Source organism: Tenrec ecaudatus, chromosome 7 (genome assembly GCF_050624435.1).
Source record: "Tenrec ecaudatus isolate mTenEca1 chromosome 7, mTenEca1.hap1, whole genome shotgun sequence".
Classification (NCBI taxonomy): Eukaryota; Metazoa; Chordata; class Mammalia; order Afrosoricida; family Tenrecidae; genus Tenrec; species Tenrec ecaudatus.
The window spans coordinates 166148707-166167776 of NC_134536.1; the positions used below are offsets into that span (position 1 = coordinate 166148707).

At 53.8% G+C, this 19070-nt stretch overlaps 1 protein-coding gene across 3 annotated transcripts in view; it reads left to right on the forward strand.

Annotated features, from left to right (window-relative positions):
- The first annotated feature begins 309 nt into the window (after positions 1-309).
- Positions 310-19070, forward strand: part of PPARD (peroxisome proliferator activated receptor delta) — a 77349-nt gene continuing 58588 nt past the window's right edge. For 2 of the 3 annotated variants that reach the window (XM_075555520.1, XM_075555519.1), the window contains exon 1: positions 310-445. Coding sequence is in view for 1 of the 3 variants with exons in the window: in XM_075555521.1 (XP_075411636.1) it covers positions 364-445 (82 nt within the window). In the remaining 2 variants the exon portion in view is untranslated. The remainder of the gene's footprint in view (positions 446-19070) is intronic. The other variant, XM_075555521.1, reaches the window with a different exon arrangement.

Here is a 19070-nt window from a genome sequence, read left to right on the forward strand (position 1 = left end):
ATTGCTTCTTCTTTTTTAAAAAAAATTACTAGATAACCTCTAAATTCCCTTCCAGTTTTAAATTATTCTCTTTCGTGATACTTCACCGACTTGTTTTACCGGCTCCGGAGCTCTCCCGCTCCTCCCTCAGCCGGCTGCGCCCGCATCGACCACTAGAGGGCGCTGCAGGCAGGCCCAGGACAGCGTGTGGTGGGCGGGGTCACGGAATCAAGGAAGTCACCGGGAGGGGCGTTGATTGGCCCCGACTGGGGCGGAAAGGGGCGTGGAGAGGGTGGGTCGAGCAGCGCGGTGACGGCACGCTGGTGGGGGCGGGGCCGGGTTTGCGCAGCCTGAGACGCTGCGGCCGCCGCGGAGCTGGGATTAATGGGAAAAGTTTTGGCAGTAGACACGGGATCCTGTGGAGCTTGCGGGACAGAGGCAGCGGTACGGGAGGTGGCCGGGACAGGTCAGTCCGGGCCGGGGGAAGCGGGCGAGCAGGCGGCGGAGCGAAGCTGCCTGCGGGGGCCGAGGCTGCCTTCGGGGCCGGGGCGCCAGGCCCGGCGGGAGGGGTGTGGGGAGCTGTCGGGGTCGGCGGACAGCGCCGCGGCTGCTTGCGGACGCTCCGGCCCCGGCGCGTGTGCGATCGCGCGTTGCCCTCTGAGCCTCCTCCACCCTTCGATCGCGATCGCAGTTTGAGCCTGAACTCCAGGCCGCCTCCACCCGACTCTGTGGCCCCTCGTGGGCCTCGTGGCTCGCTGTCTTCCCACTTCTGTGCCCGGGGTCCTGTCCCACTCCTCACGCCGGACTCGGGCTCTCTCCCTTCCACCCCGCTGTGGTGTCCTCAGAGCCCTGGCCCAGAGTTCTATCGCCTCCGCCTCTGCCCGACTCTCCCTGGGACCCTCTCCGCGGTGTCCCTTTCCCCTCCCCCCGCCTGTCCCTGTCTTTGCCCTCCTGTGCTGGCCGGCTCAGCCTTTGCCTTTCCCATTCCTGTGCAACTTCTTCCATCGCCTCTGGCCCTTCCCCCACCGCACCTTGCAGGTAAGAGTAGGTGTTTCCAGCCCCGTGCCCGCATTCCCGGCCTCCCTGAGTCCCTTCTGCCCTGGTTCCCTGCTATTGCCTCCTCTCCGATTTCTCTCTGCTTCCCCCCCATCCTGTAGCCCACCTCCTGCTCGCTCCTAGTGCCTTGCCTCTGCTTCTGGGAGAACCTTCAACTCCACACGCTCCTCCGCTGTCCGGGGAGCTGCAGTTGAGGTAGCCTTCGATTTGGGTAGGGGTCTTCTGCCCCTGATTGGGCCAAGGGCAGAATGTCTGAGGCTCATCATGAGAATGTCTGCGTGGGAGTACTTGCTGGGGTGTGCATCAGGGGTGACGGGCAATTTGTCTGCCATTCTGCGTCTTCCCGCTGCACTTCCCCTTTACGGGCCTGTTGACTTCCAGGAACCCTTGGGGAGACAGCCGGCTGGCCGCTGAATTGGGCTCCTGCCAGGGGTAGCTGGAGAGCCGCAGGCTTTCAATTTTTTTTCCATCCAGGAAGTGGACTCTGGGCCTCTCACCCTGGAAGTATCAAACATATTTCAATCATGACACTACTCCCCCACCCCCAATCTCCCATCTCTAAAAGCTGAGCGAAGACTCCCGAAGGTATGCCCCAGAGAACACCTGCGGTCCTTAAACCATTTTCTTCTGTTTTACCTCCAGAGGTAGAAAAAAAATGTAAACAATTTTTTAAATGATTGGGCTTTGAAATAAATTGCAGTCCCCATAGCCTTGGGGCTGGCAGGCGTCTGTCACTTTTATTGTTTGTGGCTGGGAACCAGCTGTTGGTTCTCCCGCATGCGTCTGTGCCTGACTGTGCCAGGGTGCCGTGTTGGTCACTGAGCAGCTTCTCATAAAGGTACTTCTCTCTGCTGCCTTTTCTGTGGGAGCTTAATGCCCTGTGGATCCAAGACCGAGGCCCGGTTCGATGCCTGGTTTCCTTTGCCCAGGCCTGGCGTGGAGTGTCTGCTTGGTTGGTAGCTACCTGGGCAGAACTGCATTATTTAGTTCCGGACTCAGGAACTTGAGCTGACAGCTCCCAGACTCGGGCCAGAGAGCCCACCGCCTTCATGATGTGTCCCGGTGTTTAACCTCTTTGCCATCAGAAAGTTCTTTTCTGTCGCCTTCAGTTTATGCTCCTTTGTTCTGCGCCACTTCCCTAGAGAGCCCTGTAGGAAGGAGCACAGCCTCTGCTGCCACCCGCTCTGACGGGGAGGATTCTGAAAGCGTGATCCTCTCACATTTAGGAACCAAGGTCGGTTGTGTCACCTGGGTCTGTGTTGCGAGATCTCTGCTTTTGAGGACCGTGCTCCCTGGCTCTGAGCCAGGACTGGACACACAGTTGGCACCCTCTAGGAACCGCGGTGGAGAGCCAAGGGCATCAGCTAGCCCGGGCCATGGAGTGTGGAATCCTTGTGAGCCTTGACCCTCTTCTTTGCTAGGATTGGGCAAAACTGAACCACTCACTTCTCCACGGGGCCCCCTGAACTCCTTCCTGCGCAGCACTCAGGGGACTTTCAGCCAGAACAGACACCCGAAGGGGCCTGTTCACGTGAAGAACATCCCTTCAGAGTTTCTGTGCCTTATTCTAATGAGGGGGACGTGTAGTACTTTAGCCCAGTCTCTGGCTCTGAAGAAGGACTTAGCTCCCTCTTTTGAATGACCTGCTCCTTGGCTTTTCTCATTCGCCTGGGTGGTGGGGGAAAAGGTCTCCAGAAGGGGACAAACCCAGTCAGTGTGGAGCAGCTCGGGATCGTTTCTCACCGTTTGCTGGGGCTGTCAGAGTCTGAGTAGAGAGTTGGCATTGTTCTGAAGTTCTTGCAGCGCCCATGGTGCTGGCCGGTCTGCCTCTCTGCTGCAAACTGCAAACATGTGGCCAGAGAGGCCCTGACTTTATTCTGCTCTCGGGGTGACCAGTCAGCTCCCTGGCTTAATGACTCCTGATCCTTTTGTTTGGTTACTCTTCTCCTTACCTTTCCACTGCTGCGTGTCTCCCCTCTCTGGTGTATATCTCAGCCCACACAGGACAAATTGCCCAGCTCAACCTGCCAGCCTCCCCTGGGGTCACCTGGGGTCCCTCAGAGCCCTTCCTTGAGGTAAGAGGACAGTCACTGTCAGGTGCTGGCCTGGGAAGCCAGTAGGTCTCTGCGTTGGACAGAAGGCAGCTTGTCCTGGCCGTTGTGCAAGCTGACCTGAGGAGCCTGGTGAGGCCAGGGATGTGTGCAGCTTCTTTTAGGAAAACTTGAGCTTGTGGCTGCTAAGGGCTTCAGCTATGTCCTGTGGCTCAGCGCTCTCCTCGCCTCTTCTCCCCCACCCCCCACCTTTTCTGGGCATTTCCTGCAGGCTTGGAAGCTGTATTCAGGGCCTCTGCAGGGTCTGGAGATGCCAGCCTATCTACCCAGCATTGGCCACGCTGGAATGGCCCCTTTTTCCTCCCAACATCTCTGTGCACTTTGTCTGTCACATCAGAGGCCCCGTGCCTGATGCCCTGGTGTAATGTTGTCCCAGATTTCTCAGTGTCTCTTAGTGACTGAACATGTTTTTGTGCCTTTGGAGCTGGGTTTCAGGGGGACAGTGGCAGAGGCGAGCTAGACACTTGGCATGAGCCTGGCCCGGAGGAAGTGGCCCCTTGCGTCAGATTCCAGACATGTGGGTCTTCTTCCCCGGCAGCTGGCTCCTGGCCATCATAACTCAGCAGGCTGGTGACTCTGGCCCTGTCTGCCTGGGGCATTGGGTAAGGGATCAAGCATGACTCAGGGCATCTCCATGTATGCGCTGCCACCCATGGTGGGTGTTGGCCCTCAGCTCCTTCCTCACCTTGCTCACTTCTCCAGCCCCGCCCTGGTAAGATCACCTGGGCCCGAATCTGCAGGCTCTTTCCACGATTGACAAACACCTGCTGGCTCAGCGCAGAGCAGCACCATCTCGGGGTGTAGTGTGAGGGACCGGGGTGGAGCCAGTTCACCTCGGGAGCACTTTGTGAGCCCTCATATTCAAGTATAACTTAGGGGAGCTACTTCTCTGACCCCTGGGTAGAAAGAAGAGGTTGTCTACTCCCGAAAAGAGATACAGGTTTGGAAACCCACATGGCAGTTCTGCCCTGTCTTCCAGGGTCGCTTAGAGTCGGAATTGAGTGGATGGCGGTGTGTTTGTTTGGTTGGTTGGTTGTGCTGCAGATCTTGGGTTTCTTGCTGCCCCACAGTGCTGGGTGGGGTTTGGGGCATGCACGAGGCACTCCCACAGTGGCTTCTGCTCACTGACAGATGCGGACAAGTACCCAAAGATGTAATTCCATTTCCAGTTCTCAGAAGCCTCTCCCGCTGACCCCTGACTGACACTCCCCAGACCTAGGATCCTCGCCTGGAAGATGAGACCATTTCCTGGACATGGCATCAGGTGCCCTGCACTCGCACATAGTAGGCTTTTGAAATAACTATTAATCTCTATGGCGTAAGTAAGGAACCCTGGTTGCTCAGTGGTTAAAGTGCCAGGATGCTAACCAAAGCTAACTTGATGGCAACACGTTTGCTTTGTTTTGTGGTTAAATGTCACAACAGCGAAGTGCACCCTTGCTAACTGAAAGGTTAGTAAGTTCGAACCCACCCAGTAGCTGGCTGGGAAAAAGACAGGGTGGGTTGCTCCGAGAGATGACAGCCCCCAGGTCCCACGGAGCAGCGCTGCTGTGTCCACCAGAGTGGCTGTGAGTTGAAATTGACTCGGCAGCATGCGGCAGCAACCAGCCACACGGTGGCTTCAGGACGTTTGCTCGGGTTTTCTCTTTTCACCCACCACAGCAGAAACTCCACAAGGGCAGAGACTTAGGTTGGGTCCTGTTGTGCCTGAGACAGTGCCTGCCACAGAGGAGATGCTGAACAAATGAGTGTGTTGAGTGAATCAGCGAATGGACTCTTCTGCCCATCTGGGTACCTGGGCTGCTGGGCCATGATGTCGGGGGTCTTTCATTCTTGACCATTGATGGAACCCATAATTTGAGTGCCTACTATGTGCCAACTGCCCTGGTGGTTAATGAAGCAGGCTATGCCTCAAGGTCAGGAGTTTGAAACCACCAGCTGCTCCTCTGCAGGAGAAAGATGAGCCTCTGCTTGCAGAAAGAGTCGCAGTCTGGGAAACCGCAGGGAGGGGTAGTTTTACCCTGTGCTCTAGGGTCGCTATGAGTCGGAATGGACTCGATGACCACGAGTCTGGAGAGTTCGGTACGATGTGCCAGGCCCAGGACTAGGCACGTGGGAACTGGTGAGGGTCAGATGCAGAGCGCAGGTGTGTGGTTGGCCGCATCAGCGCAGCTACGGATACCACTCAGCATGGTGTCTTCCATTCTGCTGGGGCTGAGGGTCTTCCACCAGCCTCCAGATCATGCTGTGGGCTTCCCATTGAGACATTACCAGGACACCTGGCAGGTGTTGTTAATGCTCAGAAGGGGTGCTCCAGGGAATGCATTGCTCTTTGTCCCAACTGCCCCAGAAGCGGGGAGGTGGTTGGGTCGCTGCGGGGGGCCAGGGGAAGCAAGGCCCTCCTGTCTGATTTGTTGGAATCTCTGAAGTTCAGTGGTTGCACTAGTTGTTTATGAACTTCACTTCCCTTCCCTGCTTTCACACCCGGTCGGTCTTCCTGTTGCTGAACAGGGGGCTGAACCCGGGGGCCTGTCAAGTCTGTGGGGGTCAGCCTGTTTGTGGCTCTCAGGAAGGCTGTGGGCAGGCGCTGCCCCTCCTGTTCTCTAACCCATACCAAGTCCTTTCCTCTGAAGGAAACGTGAGGGAGGAAGAAGAGGGGCTGGGGGCTCTGAGGTGCCCTGAGAGGGAATGCAGTAACGTTCTCCCCAAGCTTGGAGAAATGATGAGTTGATTTGCTCTGCTGTTTGTGTGGCCACAGCTCGCATCCCGGGGCCAGCTGTCCAGTCCACCCTTTAGCTTTGAGCTTCGAGTCCAGCTTGGTTTCTTCCTTGGTTTCTGCTGCCCAAGGTGAGGCCTGTCTTTGTGGGGCTTTTCTATGCTTGTGACAGGCACTCCTCTGGGCCAGGTGCTGTGACTGATGCCCCCTGGGTGCAGTGTGCAACCCAGTTGGGAAGCTAAGCTTTGAAGATGGGGCTCTTTGGACTTGAAAGACAAAGAAGGAGCACCGCCTTTCACGGAAGAGGAAGGACCACTCCCATGGATACCCTACCTAAGTTAGGGAAGGACAGCTTCCGGCTGGTTCCAGGGAGTTTCTCCCAAGAGCCTAGCTCAGCAGAAAGAGATAAGCCAGCATTTACGGAGGTTTCCTTTTAATCCTCACAGAAAAGAAAATGAAGGGTGAGGGCATTACGTCAGCATGGCTCATTGGTGGCAAGCGCCTCCTTGGAGACTGGCTTCTTTTTAACATTCCAGAGGGGGTTGGGTAAGCATTGGATTGCTATCTGTGAGGTTCACGCTTCAAACCCACCAACCCCCCCTGAGGAGAAAGACTTACAAAGCATTGGAAGCAGTTACTAGGGTCCCCGTCAGTCAGAGTTGGCTCGATGGCAGTGGGAGTGGGTGTGTGAGATTAGAGTCCCTAGGTTGTCACTTTTCACAAATTGGTGGTTCAAGTCTACCCGGAAGCACCTTGGAAGAAAGGCCTGGTGATCGACTTCTGAAAAGTCTGCTGTTGAAGCGCACAAGAGCACAGTTCCACCCTGGCACATACGAGGCCAGCATGAACAGGAGTTGACTTGGTGGCAGCGTCTTTTTTCCCCTCTTGTTCTTTTTCCTCCTGCTTTATATTTTTCGTTGATGAGCATCTACCCAACAAAACATGCACCGATCAAACAATGTCGACACGTACAATTCACTGGCATTATGGCATTCGTCGTGGTGTGCATCCATTCCCTCCCTGTTGCTGACTTGTTCCACCGTTATGAAAACACGCTCCCCCAGGCTTCCCATCTGATCTTCTGAGCTGCTGTTGTCAGTTTGATCCCATGGAGACTGCTACCGAGGACATAATGTTCAAGGCAGACTTTTTGTACTAGCTAAGCTGGACTGGTGTTAAAATGACTTCCGGGGATATTTTTGGTTTATGGTTTAAAGATGATCTTAGGGCCGGAGTTCCAGGGGTTCATCCATCCCCTGACGTCAATGAGAATATGAAATGTTATTCCGCATTTTCCACTGTGAGCAAGATTCTTCGATGGAATCTTGGTGCAAATTGTTCCATCACAGTAGTGGGGCACCATCCAGTTTCTCTGGTCTCCCGGCAAAAGAGGTAGCCTCGCATTCCAGATCCTCCTCCCAGCCTACCTCCTTCACTCTCGGTTGCTACAGGCAGTATGCACCAATTTAGGAGGCAGGGCAAAAGCACTAAACATGTTATTAGGCCCACTAACTAGGATGCCCTGTGTGCGAAACTATGCCCTTTGACCTCCAACCAAGGAACCAACTCCCATGAAGTGTTCAGTTATACATAAGCACCCTTAGCAGCTTCTCTCGTTTTCTGTTGACATAGTTGTAAATATGTATATCTATCACATAACCTTTACCATTCATTTCAACTTTTTACACCGATGCAACCTTAAACCTCGTGAATGTGATTTTTTTCCATCAATGTTAAGCTGATTTCTCCCCTCCTGCCGCTTCTAACCACTAATAAACGTTGGCCTCTCTATATTTGTGTTTTCTTGGCTTTTTCGATAAGGGAGGTCGTAAGATACTTGGTCTTGTGTGCTTGGCTTATTTTGCTCAGCCTAATTGGCTTGGTTTTAATGACTTCATCCTGTAGTTTGTTATCAATACTCCATCTCCCTGGCTAGAAGAGTAGTGTCCCATTGTAAGTATGTAACACATTTTAAAATCCAGCCATCTATTGTGGACACTGAGGTCACCTCTACCATTAGGCTATTGAGAATAGTGCTGCTATGACCGCTGGCGTATAAGCTTCTTTTTGCCCCTGTGAGTTTAGCCCCTTCGAAGCTAACTTTTTACAGGAGCAGACAGCCTTGCCTGTCTCCCGAGGGGCGGCTGGTGGTGTCGATTTGCCAACCTTGCAGCAAGCTGCCTCTACTTTCAAGACACAGAGAAAGTTAAACAAATTACTCAAAAAGGCAGAAAAGACAAAACTGCATCTGCCCCACTAACAGTATTGGTGGCGTTAGTGGTTATGGGTCGAGCTGTGATTTGAAAGGTCGGCAGTCCGAAACCACCCGAGAAAACCAGGGCTTTCTACACCTATAAAGAGTTACAGTCTCAGAAACTCACCCGGGCAGTTCTTCCCAGCTCTCTAGGGTGGCCGTCGGTCGGTATCAACTTACGGCAGCGTGTGCGTTTTATTAGCAGCATTGACCGTGAAGGAGAGGGGCGAGGAGATAAGTTAGGGTACAGTCGGGAGAGGGACAGAGTGGTAGAAACAAAGGGGATCAAAAGGGGAGTGAAACAGAATTAATTTTTTTTATTTGTTTCTATATTTTTATTGAGAATTCGTTTTGAAGGAGGACAGACGGTTGGAGACCTCCTTGAGGAGGCTGGGAAGGCAGTGTGTAGCCACTGTGCAGGCAGCGCTGGCTCCTCCAGTGGTGCCCAGGGGCCTAGCTTCTGGGTCTCCATGCCTAGTGCCCTTGGCCTTTTTCTAGCTCTCTCGTGGTCCGTGGAGAGGCTCTGTAGGTTTGGTAGTGGGCAGACCTGGCTGTGACCCCTAGCTCTGGTGTTAACTGGCTGGCTGACTGTGGGCTGTGGCTTCATGTCCTGAGCTTGCATTCTCTTCTGTGTCAGGATTAAAATGAGCCTCAGTCCGTGCTGACTTGCCCTTGTGCGCTGAGCTGGAGAACTCAGGGAGAAAGGGCTTTCAGAACCAATGCCCTTCTCTGACTTGGAGGCCCTGGGAGCCCAGCCTCAGAATGGGAAGCCTCATATCACCAGTTAAACAGCCCTCGGTGATCAGAGCAGTGCATTGCAGCACCTCCCCGCCCCCCTACTTCTTTCAAGTCCAAAGAACCCAGTCTTTAAAGCCTAACTTCCACTCAGTCTTGTCAGCAGCTCTCTTGAGAACCATTATCGAATTCGCCACAGCTAATAACAACCCAGCTTTAAGAGTTCTCTCAGGAGGAGGATACTGAAGGGAGAAGCTCCTATGTGTCATGGGAAAACATTGCCTCATGCAAGACCTTTCTGTATCATCACACAGAAATAGGTTTCTGAAAGCTGATTTTTGTTGCTTTTGCTTGCGTCCACTCTGACCCTTTGATCCTTACCTTACAGCACCGCCACATCCAAGAGTTGTCTCCTGAGAGCCCCAGTTCCGTGGCTCCTTCTGTGAGGGGAGAACAAGCCAGCTTTGCTCCGTCTCTATTGGTGGCTGAGTGGGCCACCCTGCATACCCAGAGCTCCGTGGGCCCAGAGCTCTCTGCTCGCAAACAAATGCTTTCACCATTTGGTCTTGAATTTGCCAAAGCACATAGCTCCACCCATCGTTTCCTTTCTGAACAGGCACTGTTGGCCTTCCCCAGTTTCCCTTACTTGCCCGAAACATCTCCTTGTTTGTGACTGTCCCGCTGGCTTTGCTTCCAGTTCCACTCCCTCTGGGCATCCTCAGTTCTTGGTCGTGTGGGGCTGACTGGCTCACAGGGCTTTTAGGACCAACCTGATGGTGGCAGCCCTCTCCCCAGTGTGACAACCAAGAGTGTTGCCAGACATCGCCATAAGGCCCCCGGGCGGGATGGGGGGGATCACCTTCAGTTAAAAACCATCATTCCATCATTCCGCCACTAAACACTGCTGGCCACCCGGGGGCATTGGTGAACATTACAGCAGTCAAACTGATAGGGTAGTAGATAGTTCTTACCCTGGAAATTTACCCTGCTGGTTTCTGGAAGGAGAAAGTGGTTCACAAGTAACGGCATGTCTCAACAGCGAAGCCATAGGTGGGCAGATCCAAGGGAAAAGCCATCACCTGGAGTGGTTGTGTCTCCCAGGCTTGGTGTCCACGTGTTGTCGTGCCCTGCAGCTCTGAGGTGCCGGGAGAGCAGAGTGGTCACCCATGGCACGTGGTCCATCGCTCCCCGATCTGGGCCCGGTGTCGGATGCTGTGAGGACAGCACTTTGCAGCTCCAAGCCCAGGTGGGCCCTCAGACTGAAGATTTGAGACAATCTGTCCCTCTGGAAGGGACCTTCAGGGGCTTCTAGGGAACAAAAGAGTGGGCCCCAGATAGTATCTGATCACTGCTTTGGGGACACACACACACACACACACACACACACACACACACACACACACACAAAGCTGTTGTGGAAGTTACCTGATTAAAGTCTGATTCCAGTACTGTCTTACTACCTTCCCTTTACTCTTCCAAAACCAACCAACCAACCAACCAACCAACCAACCAACCAACCAACCAACCAACCAACCAACCAACTCACTTATCATTGAGTCGATGCTGACCTGTAGTAACCCTATAAAACAGGGCAGAACTGCCCCTGTGGGTTTCTAAGACTGTAACTCTTTATAGCAGTAGAAAGTCCATCTTCTCCTGAGGAGCTACTGGTGGTTTTGAACTTCTGACCTGGTGGTTGGCAGCCCAACGCATACCACTATGCCACCCAGGGCTTCTGTGCCCTCATGGTAGTGTGGGAGGAGGTAAGGGAGGCAAAGCTAAGTAAGGCGGCATGTCAGGTCGCCGATGCTCTAGGGAAAAGGGAGGCAGCAAAGGGGTAGTGGATGTTTGAAATAAGGGCTTGGAGAAGGCTCTGCTTCGAAGTTGCTGTTTGAGCTGAAGCGGGGAGCCGTGGTGGGAAAGGAAAGTGAGTGCAGAAAGCAGGAACATTCGCAGGGGCGGGCTGGGGGGGGGGCATTTGAGGACCAGCAAGGAGGGAGGGGAGCGGCCAGGGGGGATGAAGTCACAGGCGGGGTTTGGAGCCAGGTCACTGTGCCTCTGCGATGTGAGCTCTTCACTACGCTGAGCTCCCTCCCTTCTCACCCCACTTTTACGCCTTGTGTCCTTCAATTCCTGTCTGTGGCATGACACCTAGGGAACATCCGCTGGTAAAAGGATTAGAAGATGGGTGTGTGTGTGTGGGGGGTAACATCCTCTTTCTGAAGAATCAAACAGTTGCATGGTCTGTGGGGACGTGGCACTGGGAACCTGGAAATGCACGTCAACCCCTCTCAGCAGGCAGTATTTGGGTGATGTCTGGGGGTCCTCATGATCACTCCTCCCCCTCCTCCTCAGCCCCCTGAGGCCCTCTGAGCCCTTGAGGCTGCTGCTCCTTTCCAAGCCACCATTCGGGTCTGAGGACCCTTGGTGGCGTAGTGGTTACTCACGGGACTGCGAGTCACAAGTCGGCAGTTTAAAACCACCAGTGGCCACTCAGAGACTCCCAGGGGCAGTTCTACCCCGCCCTGTAAGGTGGCTATGAGTCATGAGCGAGTGAGTGATTCCTGGTCCCTAGACCTCTTCAGCCGGCAGGTGATCCTGCTTTCACAACTCTCCTTGCCCCTCACATTGTTTCCAAAGACGAGTGGGATCTTCCACCTGCACCGTCCGGCTCTAGGTCAGGGATGGGGAACCTTTTTTCTGCCAGGGGCCCTTTGGCTATTTCAAGGTCACATCCCTTGAGGGCCACTCAAAATGATCAAGTCCAAAATCAGCCTGCTGAGGCTGGTCACACATTTCAGTGACTCAGCCCCAATGTGATGGCTGGAAAGGCTTCTTGTTGCTGAGCCGTGCGCTGCGAGCTGGTTCTGATGATTTAAGGCCTGCAGGTCGCCCCCCCCCCCCACGCTGTCTCAGTTTTTAAGAACATCAAGGAGAACCCAGGGGGAAACCCACCCTGTTCCTGGCTAGTGGCCCCAGGGGCACTTTCCAGATGGGCAGACTGCCCGTGCCCCCATCGGGTAAAGCGCCCTTGCCATCTGGATGCCAGTGCACCGATTATCCCCACAGATTAAACCCCCCACACTGTGCCCCAGTTTCATAGTCTCATGGGACAGTCCCAAACTTGCTTTATCTTATTTGTTGCCTTGAAAAAAAGTGGTTTGTTGTGGTTTAGGTGAAAGTTTACAAAGCCAATGAACTCCCCACTCCACCATCCATAGGTGGGTTGTGGCCTGGCATTGGTTCCACACCCTCGGCACCCTCCCCGCTTCCGCTCGTCGCCTCCCCCCTGCTTCCTGAAGTCCATTTTTGCACATTCCCTGGAGCACTTCCTCATCATGCTCTGTTCCCAGGTGTGCCTGCTGCTTGGCTGCAGGGGTCTCCAAGTGGGTTCACGCCTAAGATCGAAGAGTATCTATGGCCATAGTTTCGGAGCCTCAAGACCTGCTGCAAGTGAGGGAGCCAGACTCTTTAGTCAAAAACACACTGACCGACAAGTGACAATCTCTGTATACATTAAATCCCCGGCCGCAGAGTGCACTCACCTAGGCTTGTGTTCATTCATCCCTGTTGACAGTCCCTGAAGGCAGGCAGCTCCCTGCGACTGCTTTCCTGGCATCTTGACATGCAGTGCCTCACATGTCCAAAGCCTTGCGGTGAGGGAGCGGGGGAGCACAGTAGGTGCAGTGGTAGGATGCTCACTTTCCATTCCGAAGACCTCGGCTGGTGTCCTGGCCCATGATGCACCTCATACCCAGCCACCACACGTCTCATCAGTGGAGGCTTTCGTGTTCCTGTGAGACTGGGCCAGTTTCAATGATTCTTTCAGACTAAGACCAGGAAGGAAGGCCTGGCAACCTGCATCCGAACAACGGCCAGTGAAAACCTTGTAAACCACAATAGCCCAATCCAGTTGTGCACAAAGTCACCAAGGGCCGAGTCCAAATTGATGGCCGCTAGCTAACCACCACCACCATCTTGCAGGGGGGTCACCTTTTAGCAAAAAGTGTCATCGGTTTTCTAGCCACACCCCTGACCCAGCAGGCATATCAGCACCTAAGCCAAACAGTGCCTCTGCCCCCTGCACGCTCATGGCAGCTTTATCTTCTCCCTCCTCAGCAGGACCGGCTATCTTATGTTTGACTCGCTTCCTGCCTCCACCCCGGCCGAGGCACGCTGTAAATAACCAGGGAGTACCTGTCCCGGAGTGATTCCCACACCCCCGGAGTACCAACTGTTCTCTGTGCACTGTAGCCTGGGCTGTATCCATCAGCTTCCTACCTCCGTCACCCTTGTCCTCCGAGCCCATGGCCTCCCTGGCTGAGTCACAAGTGAACAGCCTGCCATACCTGCAGCCCTGATGGAGGTGCTTTAACTGTGACGAGAGGTCATCTCCCCAGAAGGTGGCCCCTGGCACAGCCCTCAAGTGCTTCAGGCTTTGCCAGAAGGAAGTTTGACTGAATGGCTGGCCTCTGGCCCTCCCTGAGTGGCCCTGGCACTAGCCTACCCCAGAGCCCATCTCATGGGCCAAAGCCAAACTTCTTTAGGTAAAGCATTTGTTCTGTATTAGTGGTTCTCAACCTTCCTAATGCCGCAACCCTTAAATGCAGTTCCTCATGTTGCGATGACCCCAAACCATAAAATTATTTTCGTTGCTGCTCCATCACTGTCATTTTGCTACTGTTATGAATTGGGTGACCCCTGTGAAAGGGTTGTTCGACCTCCAAAGCGGTCGCGACCCACAGGTTGAGAACTGCTGCTCTATAAGAAAGGTAAGCCTAGGCATTCACCTGAAGAGCTCTTTCTCCATTGCCCCACCTTTGTTTGAAGCTCAGGGGGAACAACTGAAGAGACCTGACTTTGGCGAGCCCCTTCTGACCCATGGCGACCGTATAGAATAGACTAGAACTGCTCCAGTAGATTTCCAAGACTAACTTAAAAAAATCATCTTATTAGGGGCTCATACAACTCTTATCACAATCCACACAGACATCAATTGTGTACAGCACATTTGTACATTCGTTGCCCTCATCATTCTCAAAACTTTTGCTCTCCACCTAAGCCCTTGGCATCAGCAACTCATTTCCCCCCTCCCTCCCTGCTCCCCTCTCCCTCATGGACCCTAGATAATTTATAAATTATTATTTTGTCCTAACTTGCACTATCTGACATCTCCCTTCACCCATTTTTCTGTTGTCTGTCCCCCAGGGAGGAGGTTATATGTAGATCCTTGTAACCAGTTCCCCGCCAAGACTAACTCTTTACAGCAATAGAAAGCCTCATCTTGCTCCCACAGAGTAGCTGGAGGTTACAAAGTGCTGATCTCATGGTTAGCAGCCCAATGGAAAACTATTATGCCACCCTACGCCACCAGGTGCAAAGCCTTTCCGGAAACGGTGACCTCAGAATCCACCACAATATTGGGGGGGGTATTGCTCAGAGTTTAGGTTCTGCTGCTGCACTGTCAGCTCTTTGGGTGCTAGGTCTACCATTTCCCCGCGGATGTCTAACCCCGTCAGCAGCAGAGACTGGCCACACAGTAGATAGCTCCTGACTGCCCACGGAGACCCCGGCTCCCGGTGTTGAGTGCCAGGGTGGCAAGTGGATTATGCATTGAGCTGCTCACCACAGAGTCAGCAGGTGGAAACCCCCAGCTGCTCCGTGGGAGCCAAACCAGGCTTTCTACTCCTGTAAAGATTCATAGTCTCTCAGAAACCCACAGGGGCAGTTCGACTCTGTGCCCTACAGTCACTATGAGTCAGAACTAACTCGATGGCGGTGAGTGAGTGAACGAGTGCTGAGTGCTCGGTGCTAATCACTGGGCGGGTGTTCCCTTGTTGATCCCACACCACGGGCCCGAGAGGTAGGACCCCCACTCTGCCCATTTTACAGAAGACGCCGGGGCTCAGACAGGTTCGTGAAATTGACGTCATACTGCAGAGCTGGGAGCTGAACCCAGGCGATTAAAGCACCTGTCTTTCATCACCACCCGAGGCCCGGCATGGAGATGCTGGTTGAATCTGATTGTTCCAGTTTGGAAAGTACCCGCTTGACTGGCCAGACTGGTGTTGGCTTCAGAGAGCACGCCCTGCTTTCGAGCACAGCTGCATCTCTTGTTCATTGAGCAGAAGCAAACCATTGGCAGGCCTCAGCCCCCCTCCCCCCTACAGAGGCTCATTCTAGGTCAGTGGGCAGAGGAGGCCCTGAGAAGGGCTATGCTTACTGGTTCCCTGGGTCTACTCCAAGGTCGTGAGCAGCCCCCAGTCCCCTAGAACCATATGAAATGAAACTGTCAACACGTGGGCCTGGCGTGTGGCAGGAGAGGTTATAGGAGGGGCAAACCAGGCCTGCTTTAAGTAAGGACTTCATCCTGGGACTTTCAGTCTGGTATGGGGAAGAGAAGGCAGGGAGGGAAATTGCCGGAATCCAGATCCTCTTCTGGACCTGGCATATCCATCCCCCAGGTGGTGTTCACTGGCTCGAAAACTGAGGGTATTGGCATTCCCATTTCACAGACCAGGAAGTGCAGGGATGAGAGGGGTTAAACAGGTTATCTAGGTCACACAGCTAATAAGCACTAGAGCTGGGGTCCCATCCCTCTGGGGCCCCTGTTCTTAGCTCATCAACTGTTCTTTCTGTGTGCTGTCATCTGGAGCCTGGACTTTTCAGTATGTGTGCAAATGTGCTTGGGAGCAGAGGTGGCGGAGGGTCCAGACCGGGCCCCTGTCAGACCAGCAGGACGGACTTAGCTGTTCTCACAGCAGTGGTATTTCTTGCACCTTGCCATCCCTGGTTTATTTTAAGCACGCTTTCTATTTCTGTCCTCACTTCCTGGCTGGAGGCACAGGGGCTGGGGTGCAGGGACGGCAGGGGAATCAGAAGAGGTGGCATCTCAGTGGTGGCCTTGGTTGGGTTCTGGGACTGTGCACCCCTGCCAGGCTTGTTAGCCCCCGCAGTCCGTTGCAGTTCATGCCCTCAGAAGTAGGCAATGGGTGCCATATGGTACTTAACTTCCTGTCCTGCCCCAAAGGGAAGCTCCTTCCCTTGTGAGGTGCCAAGGTTGTGAGGAGTCTGGCTGGCAGTGTGTCTCAGTGTCCGGTGTAGCCTCTGGCCCGGGCATAGTTGAAAGAATGCCACTTTCGGCAGGCCTGCCCTTTTCCTGGGTCTGACTCTTTCCGTAGATCTTCCAGAGAGGTTCTCTCTTCTTTCACCTGGCCCTCTCCCCCCACCTGACAGCATGCAGGCCAGGTGGTTTGGAAAATCCTAACGTGTCCAACCACTGTGCTGTACCGCCACCTCGGTGCTGGCAGCTGCACGCTTCTTGGCACCTTGCTGGGCAAGGAGGTGGGTGTCTGAGAGGAGCAGTCACTGGACAACTTGTAGGCAGAGGGCTATTCCCAACAGCCTCGAGGTCGATAGCTCGGATTCCATTCTAGAAAGGCAATTTGGAGTCAGGGAGAAATTGAAGATGGAATATTTGCGGGGTGAGGCAGGACAGATGAAATGGGGTCGCTGGAAGAAAGAGGGGAGAAGGCCTCTCTGAGACGTCATCTCCGCTTCTTCTCGGGCAGCTCTGGTCTGCACACAGGCCGAGCCAGGAAGTGTGTTTGCCATGAGCCTGCCTGGGTCATGCGTGCTTCCCTGGGATCCCTGCCCTGGCGAGGCCCGGCAGGTACAATCTCGGGGTTTCAGAGCAGGGCCGCTTCCTGTTCGCCTCCTTGAAGCCTCCCTGCTCCGCCCTGCCTCCACTCCTGAGCTATAATTAAGTGCCTCTTCTGAAACCCTACTCCCCAGCCGGCACACGCGCGCTACCGCAGGCCTGGCCATTGGGCAGCTTGTCTGGGGTGACTGCTGGGCTGCTGTCTCAGCCTCCAGACGGCCTTGGGTGGGTCTGAGTAAGCGGTGGGGACCTGCCAGGAAAGGGCTGGGTCCAGGGAGGCAGGGGCCAGGCTTTGCCCAAGAGCCACAAAGTAGTAACTCATAGGAGAGATGCCGGGCTGGGTGCGCGGCCTGGAAATGCCAAGGGGCATTGAGACAGACACACGGGCGGAGGACACAGACGGCACACTTCCAAACCACAGCCTCCTGGCAGAATGGGGGCTGTTTAGACATTGAATTGAGCTGCTTATTTTTGACTAGACAATTCACGGCCTGGAATTCACAACCTGTTTCCTCTTTCCGTCCCTTGTCTTTCATCTGTTGAGCACGTACCTACCTACCTACATCAGCCAAGCCAACCCCATTGCCACTGAGCAGATCTGACTCACAGCCGCCCCGGGTTGTCTCGGCAGGATTTTCTTGTGACATCAGTACCTCTCAGCGTGTGCGGCTCTCCTGGCTTGGGTGCTGTATCTCTTGCCCATCGGTCTACGCAGAGCTTCCGCGTTCCTTGTCAGGGCTGCCCCATCTGTCTATGGTGTGTCATTCCCCTTTATGGACGGGCCTGGAGGTGATTTCCAACCTTGCCGCCATGTGACACGTGATACAGTGTGATGGGTGACGTGATGGAAATGGGGCTGCTGGGGGTGGAGGAGGAAAAAGGCTTTTATAAGCAATTCTGTGCAAGCCCTTGAGTAGGCCCAACCGAATGGCAACAGCCGAAGTTAGCTCCTCTGTGGCCGGGCCAGCCCAGAGTCTTTGTTCTTTTAATGACCCCCAAACCACATTTATGGTCTTGCCCTTTCTGTGCGTCAGAGTCAGGTGCAGCTTTGCTGGGTGCCGGCGTGTGGCCTCTCACGACACAAGGCTGCCGTCAAGGGGCTGACTGGGCCCGGAGTTGTCTCCGTTCCTCTGGACCAGAATCCACGCCCAGGCTCACTCAGCAGTGCTGGCAGGATTCAGTTTCTCACAGGTTGTTGGGCTGAGTGGCTCGGCTCCTCAGGGCCGTTGGCCCAAGGCCACCCGTCCTCAGTTCACAGCGTGGCAGCCAGCATCCGTGAGCGAGCGCACTCAGGAGTCACAAGCTAATCGTAGAAATGATATCCCATTACTTGGGCCATATCCTTGGAAGGCAGGGGTCACACAAGGGCAAGAATACCAGAAGGTAGCTGGGGATTACTGGGGCCCATTTTAGGAGGTTGTGACAACATGTAATAGCCAGGGAAGGCTGGGGTGGCAGAAAGGAGTGGTAGGTAACTGTAGCTATCCGTACAGGCCCTACAGCGAAGTTGGCATTACCTGAGAACAGTGGGAGCCGCCGAAGGCCTTTTGAGTAGAATAGCCTGGTAGCTGCCATCTAGGACAGTTAGTCTAGAAGCGTGAGACTGGCTAGGTCAAAGTGGAGAGAGACCCGTAGAGACTTCAATGAGGAACTAGGACTCATTGGAGGCCCAGGAAGTAACTGGACAGTGAACAGTGAATGAGTCCGGCTGGCAACCGAGAGATTGGAGGTTCAGGTTCCACCCACCATAGAGGCGAAAGAGCTGACTGGTGAGGTTAATTAACTTACTATGGCCCTTGTGGCCCTGGTCTCTGAAACCTTCCCCCATCCAACCAGGTGAACTACTCAGATAGGGGGTGGGACACTCGAGTGGGGACTGGACAGTTTTGCCATCCTGCTGGGTCTGAAATAAGCCGCCTCAGAAGCAGGTCATCTGAATAGTCTATGAAATTAGGGGACGTCATCTACTGCAAGCAAGCAAAACCCTACTCTGTCACACCTGAAGATCACCATGCTTTGGGATTGATTCCGTAGCAACAGATTATTTTTAAAAAAATTTTCCTCTTTTTAAAAATCAATTTATTAGGGGCTCGTACAACTCTTATTACAATCCAGACATCCATCCATTGTGTCAAGCACATTTGTACATTTGTTGCCATCATCATTCTCAAAATATTTGCTTTCTACTTGAGCCCTTGGTATCTGCTCCTCATTGTTCCCCCTCCTTCCCCTGCCCTCCCTTTCTCATGAACCCTTGATAATTGATAAATTATTAATTTTGTTGTTAAGGTAGTCATCCAGGTGAAAAGTTTCTGTCCCGGAGTGACAGTGACTGCTTTTGGACCACCTTCTCTACATCAAATACTTGGACTGTATTTTCTCTCCGCTCTTCATAACAATTAAAAGAAAATATGAACAGCTGACAGTTTGCAGCTGAGGATACTTAGCCTTGGAAAAGGTGAAAAACAAGGAGTTGATTCCTTGTAGGACAGAGCAGAACTGCCCTTTCCAAAACCATAAACCTTTATGGGATTGGAAACCCGCATCTTTGTCTCTCAG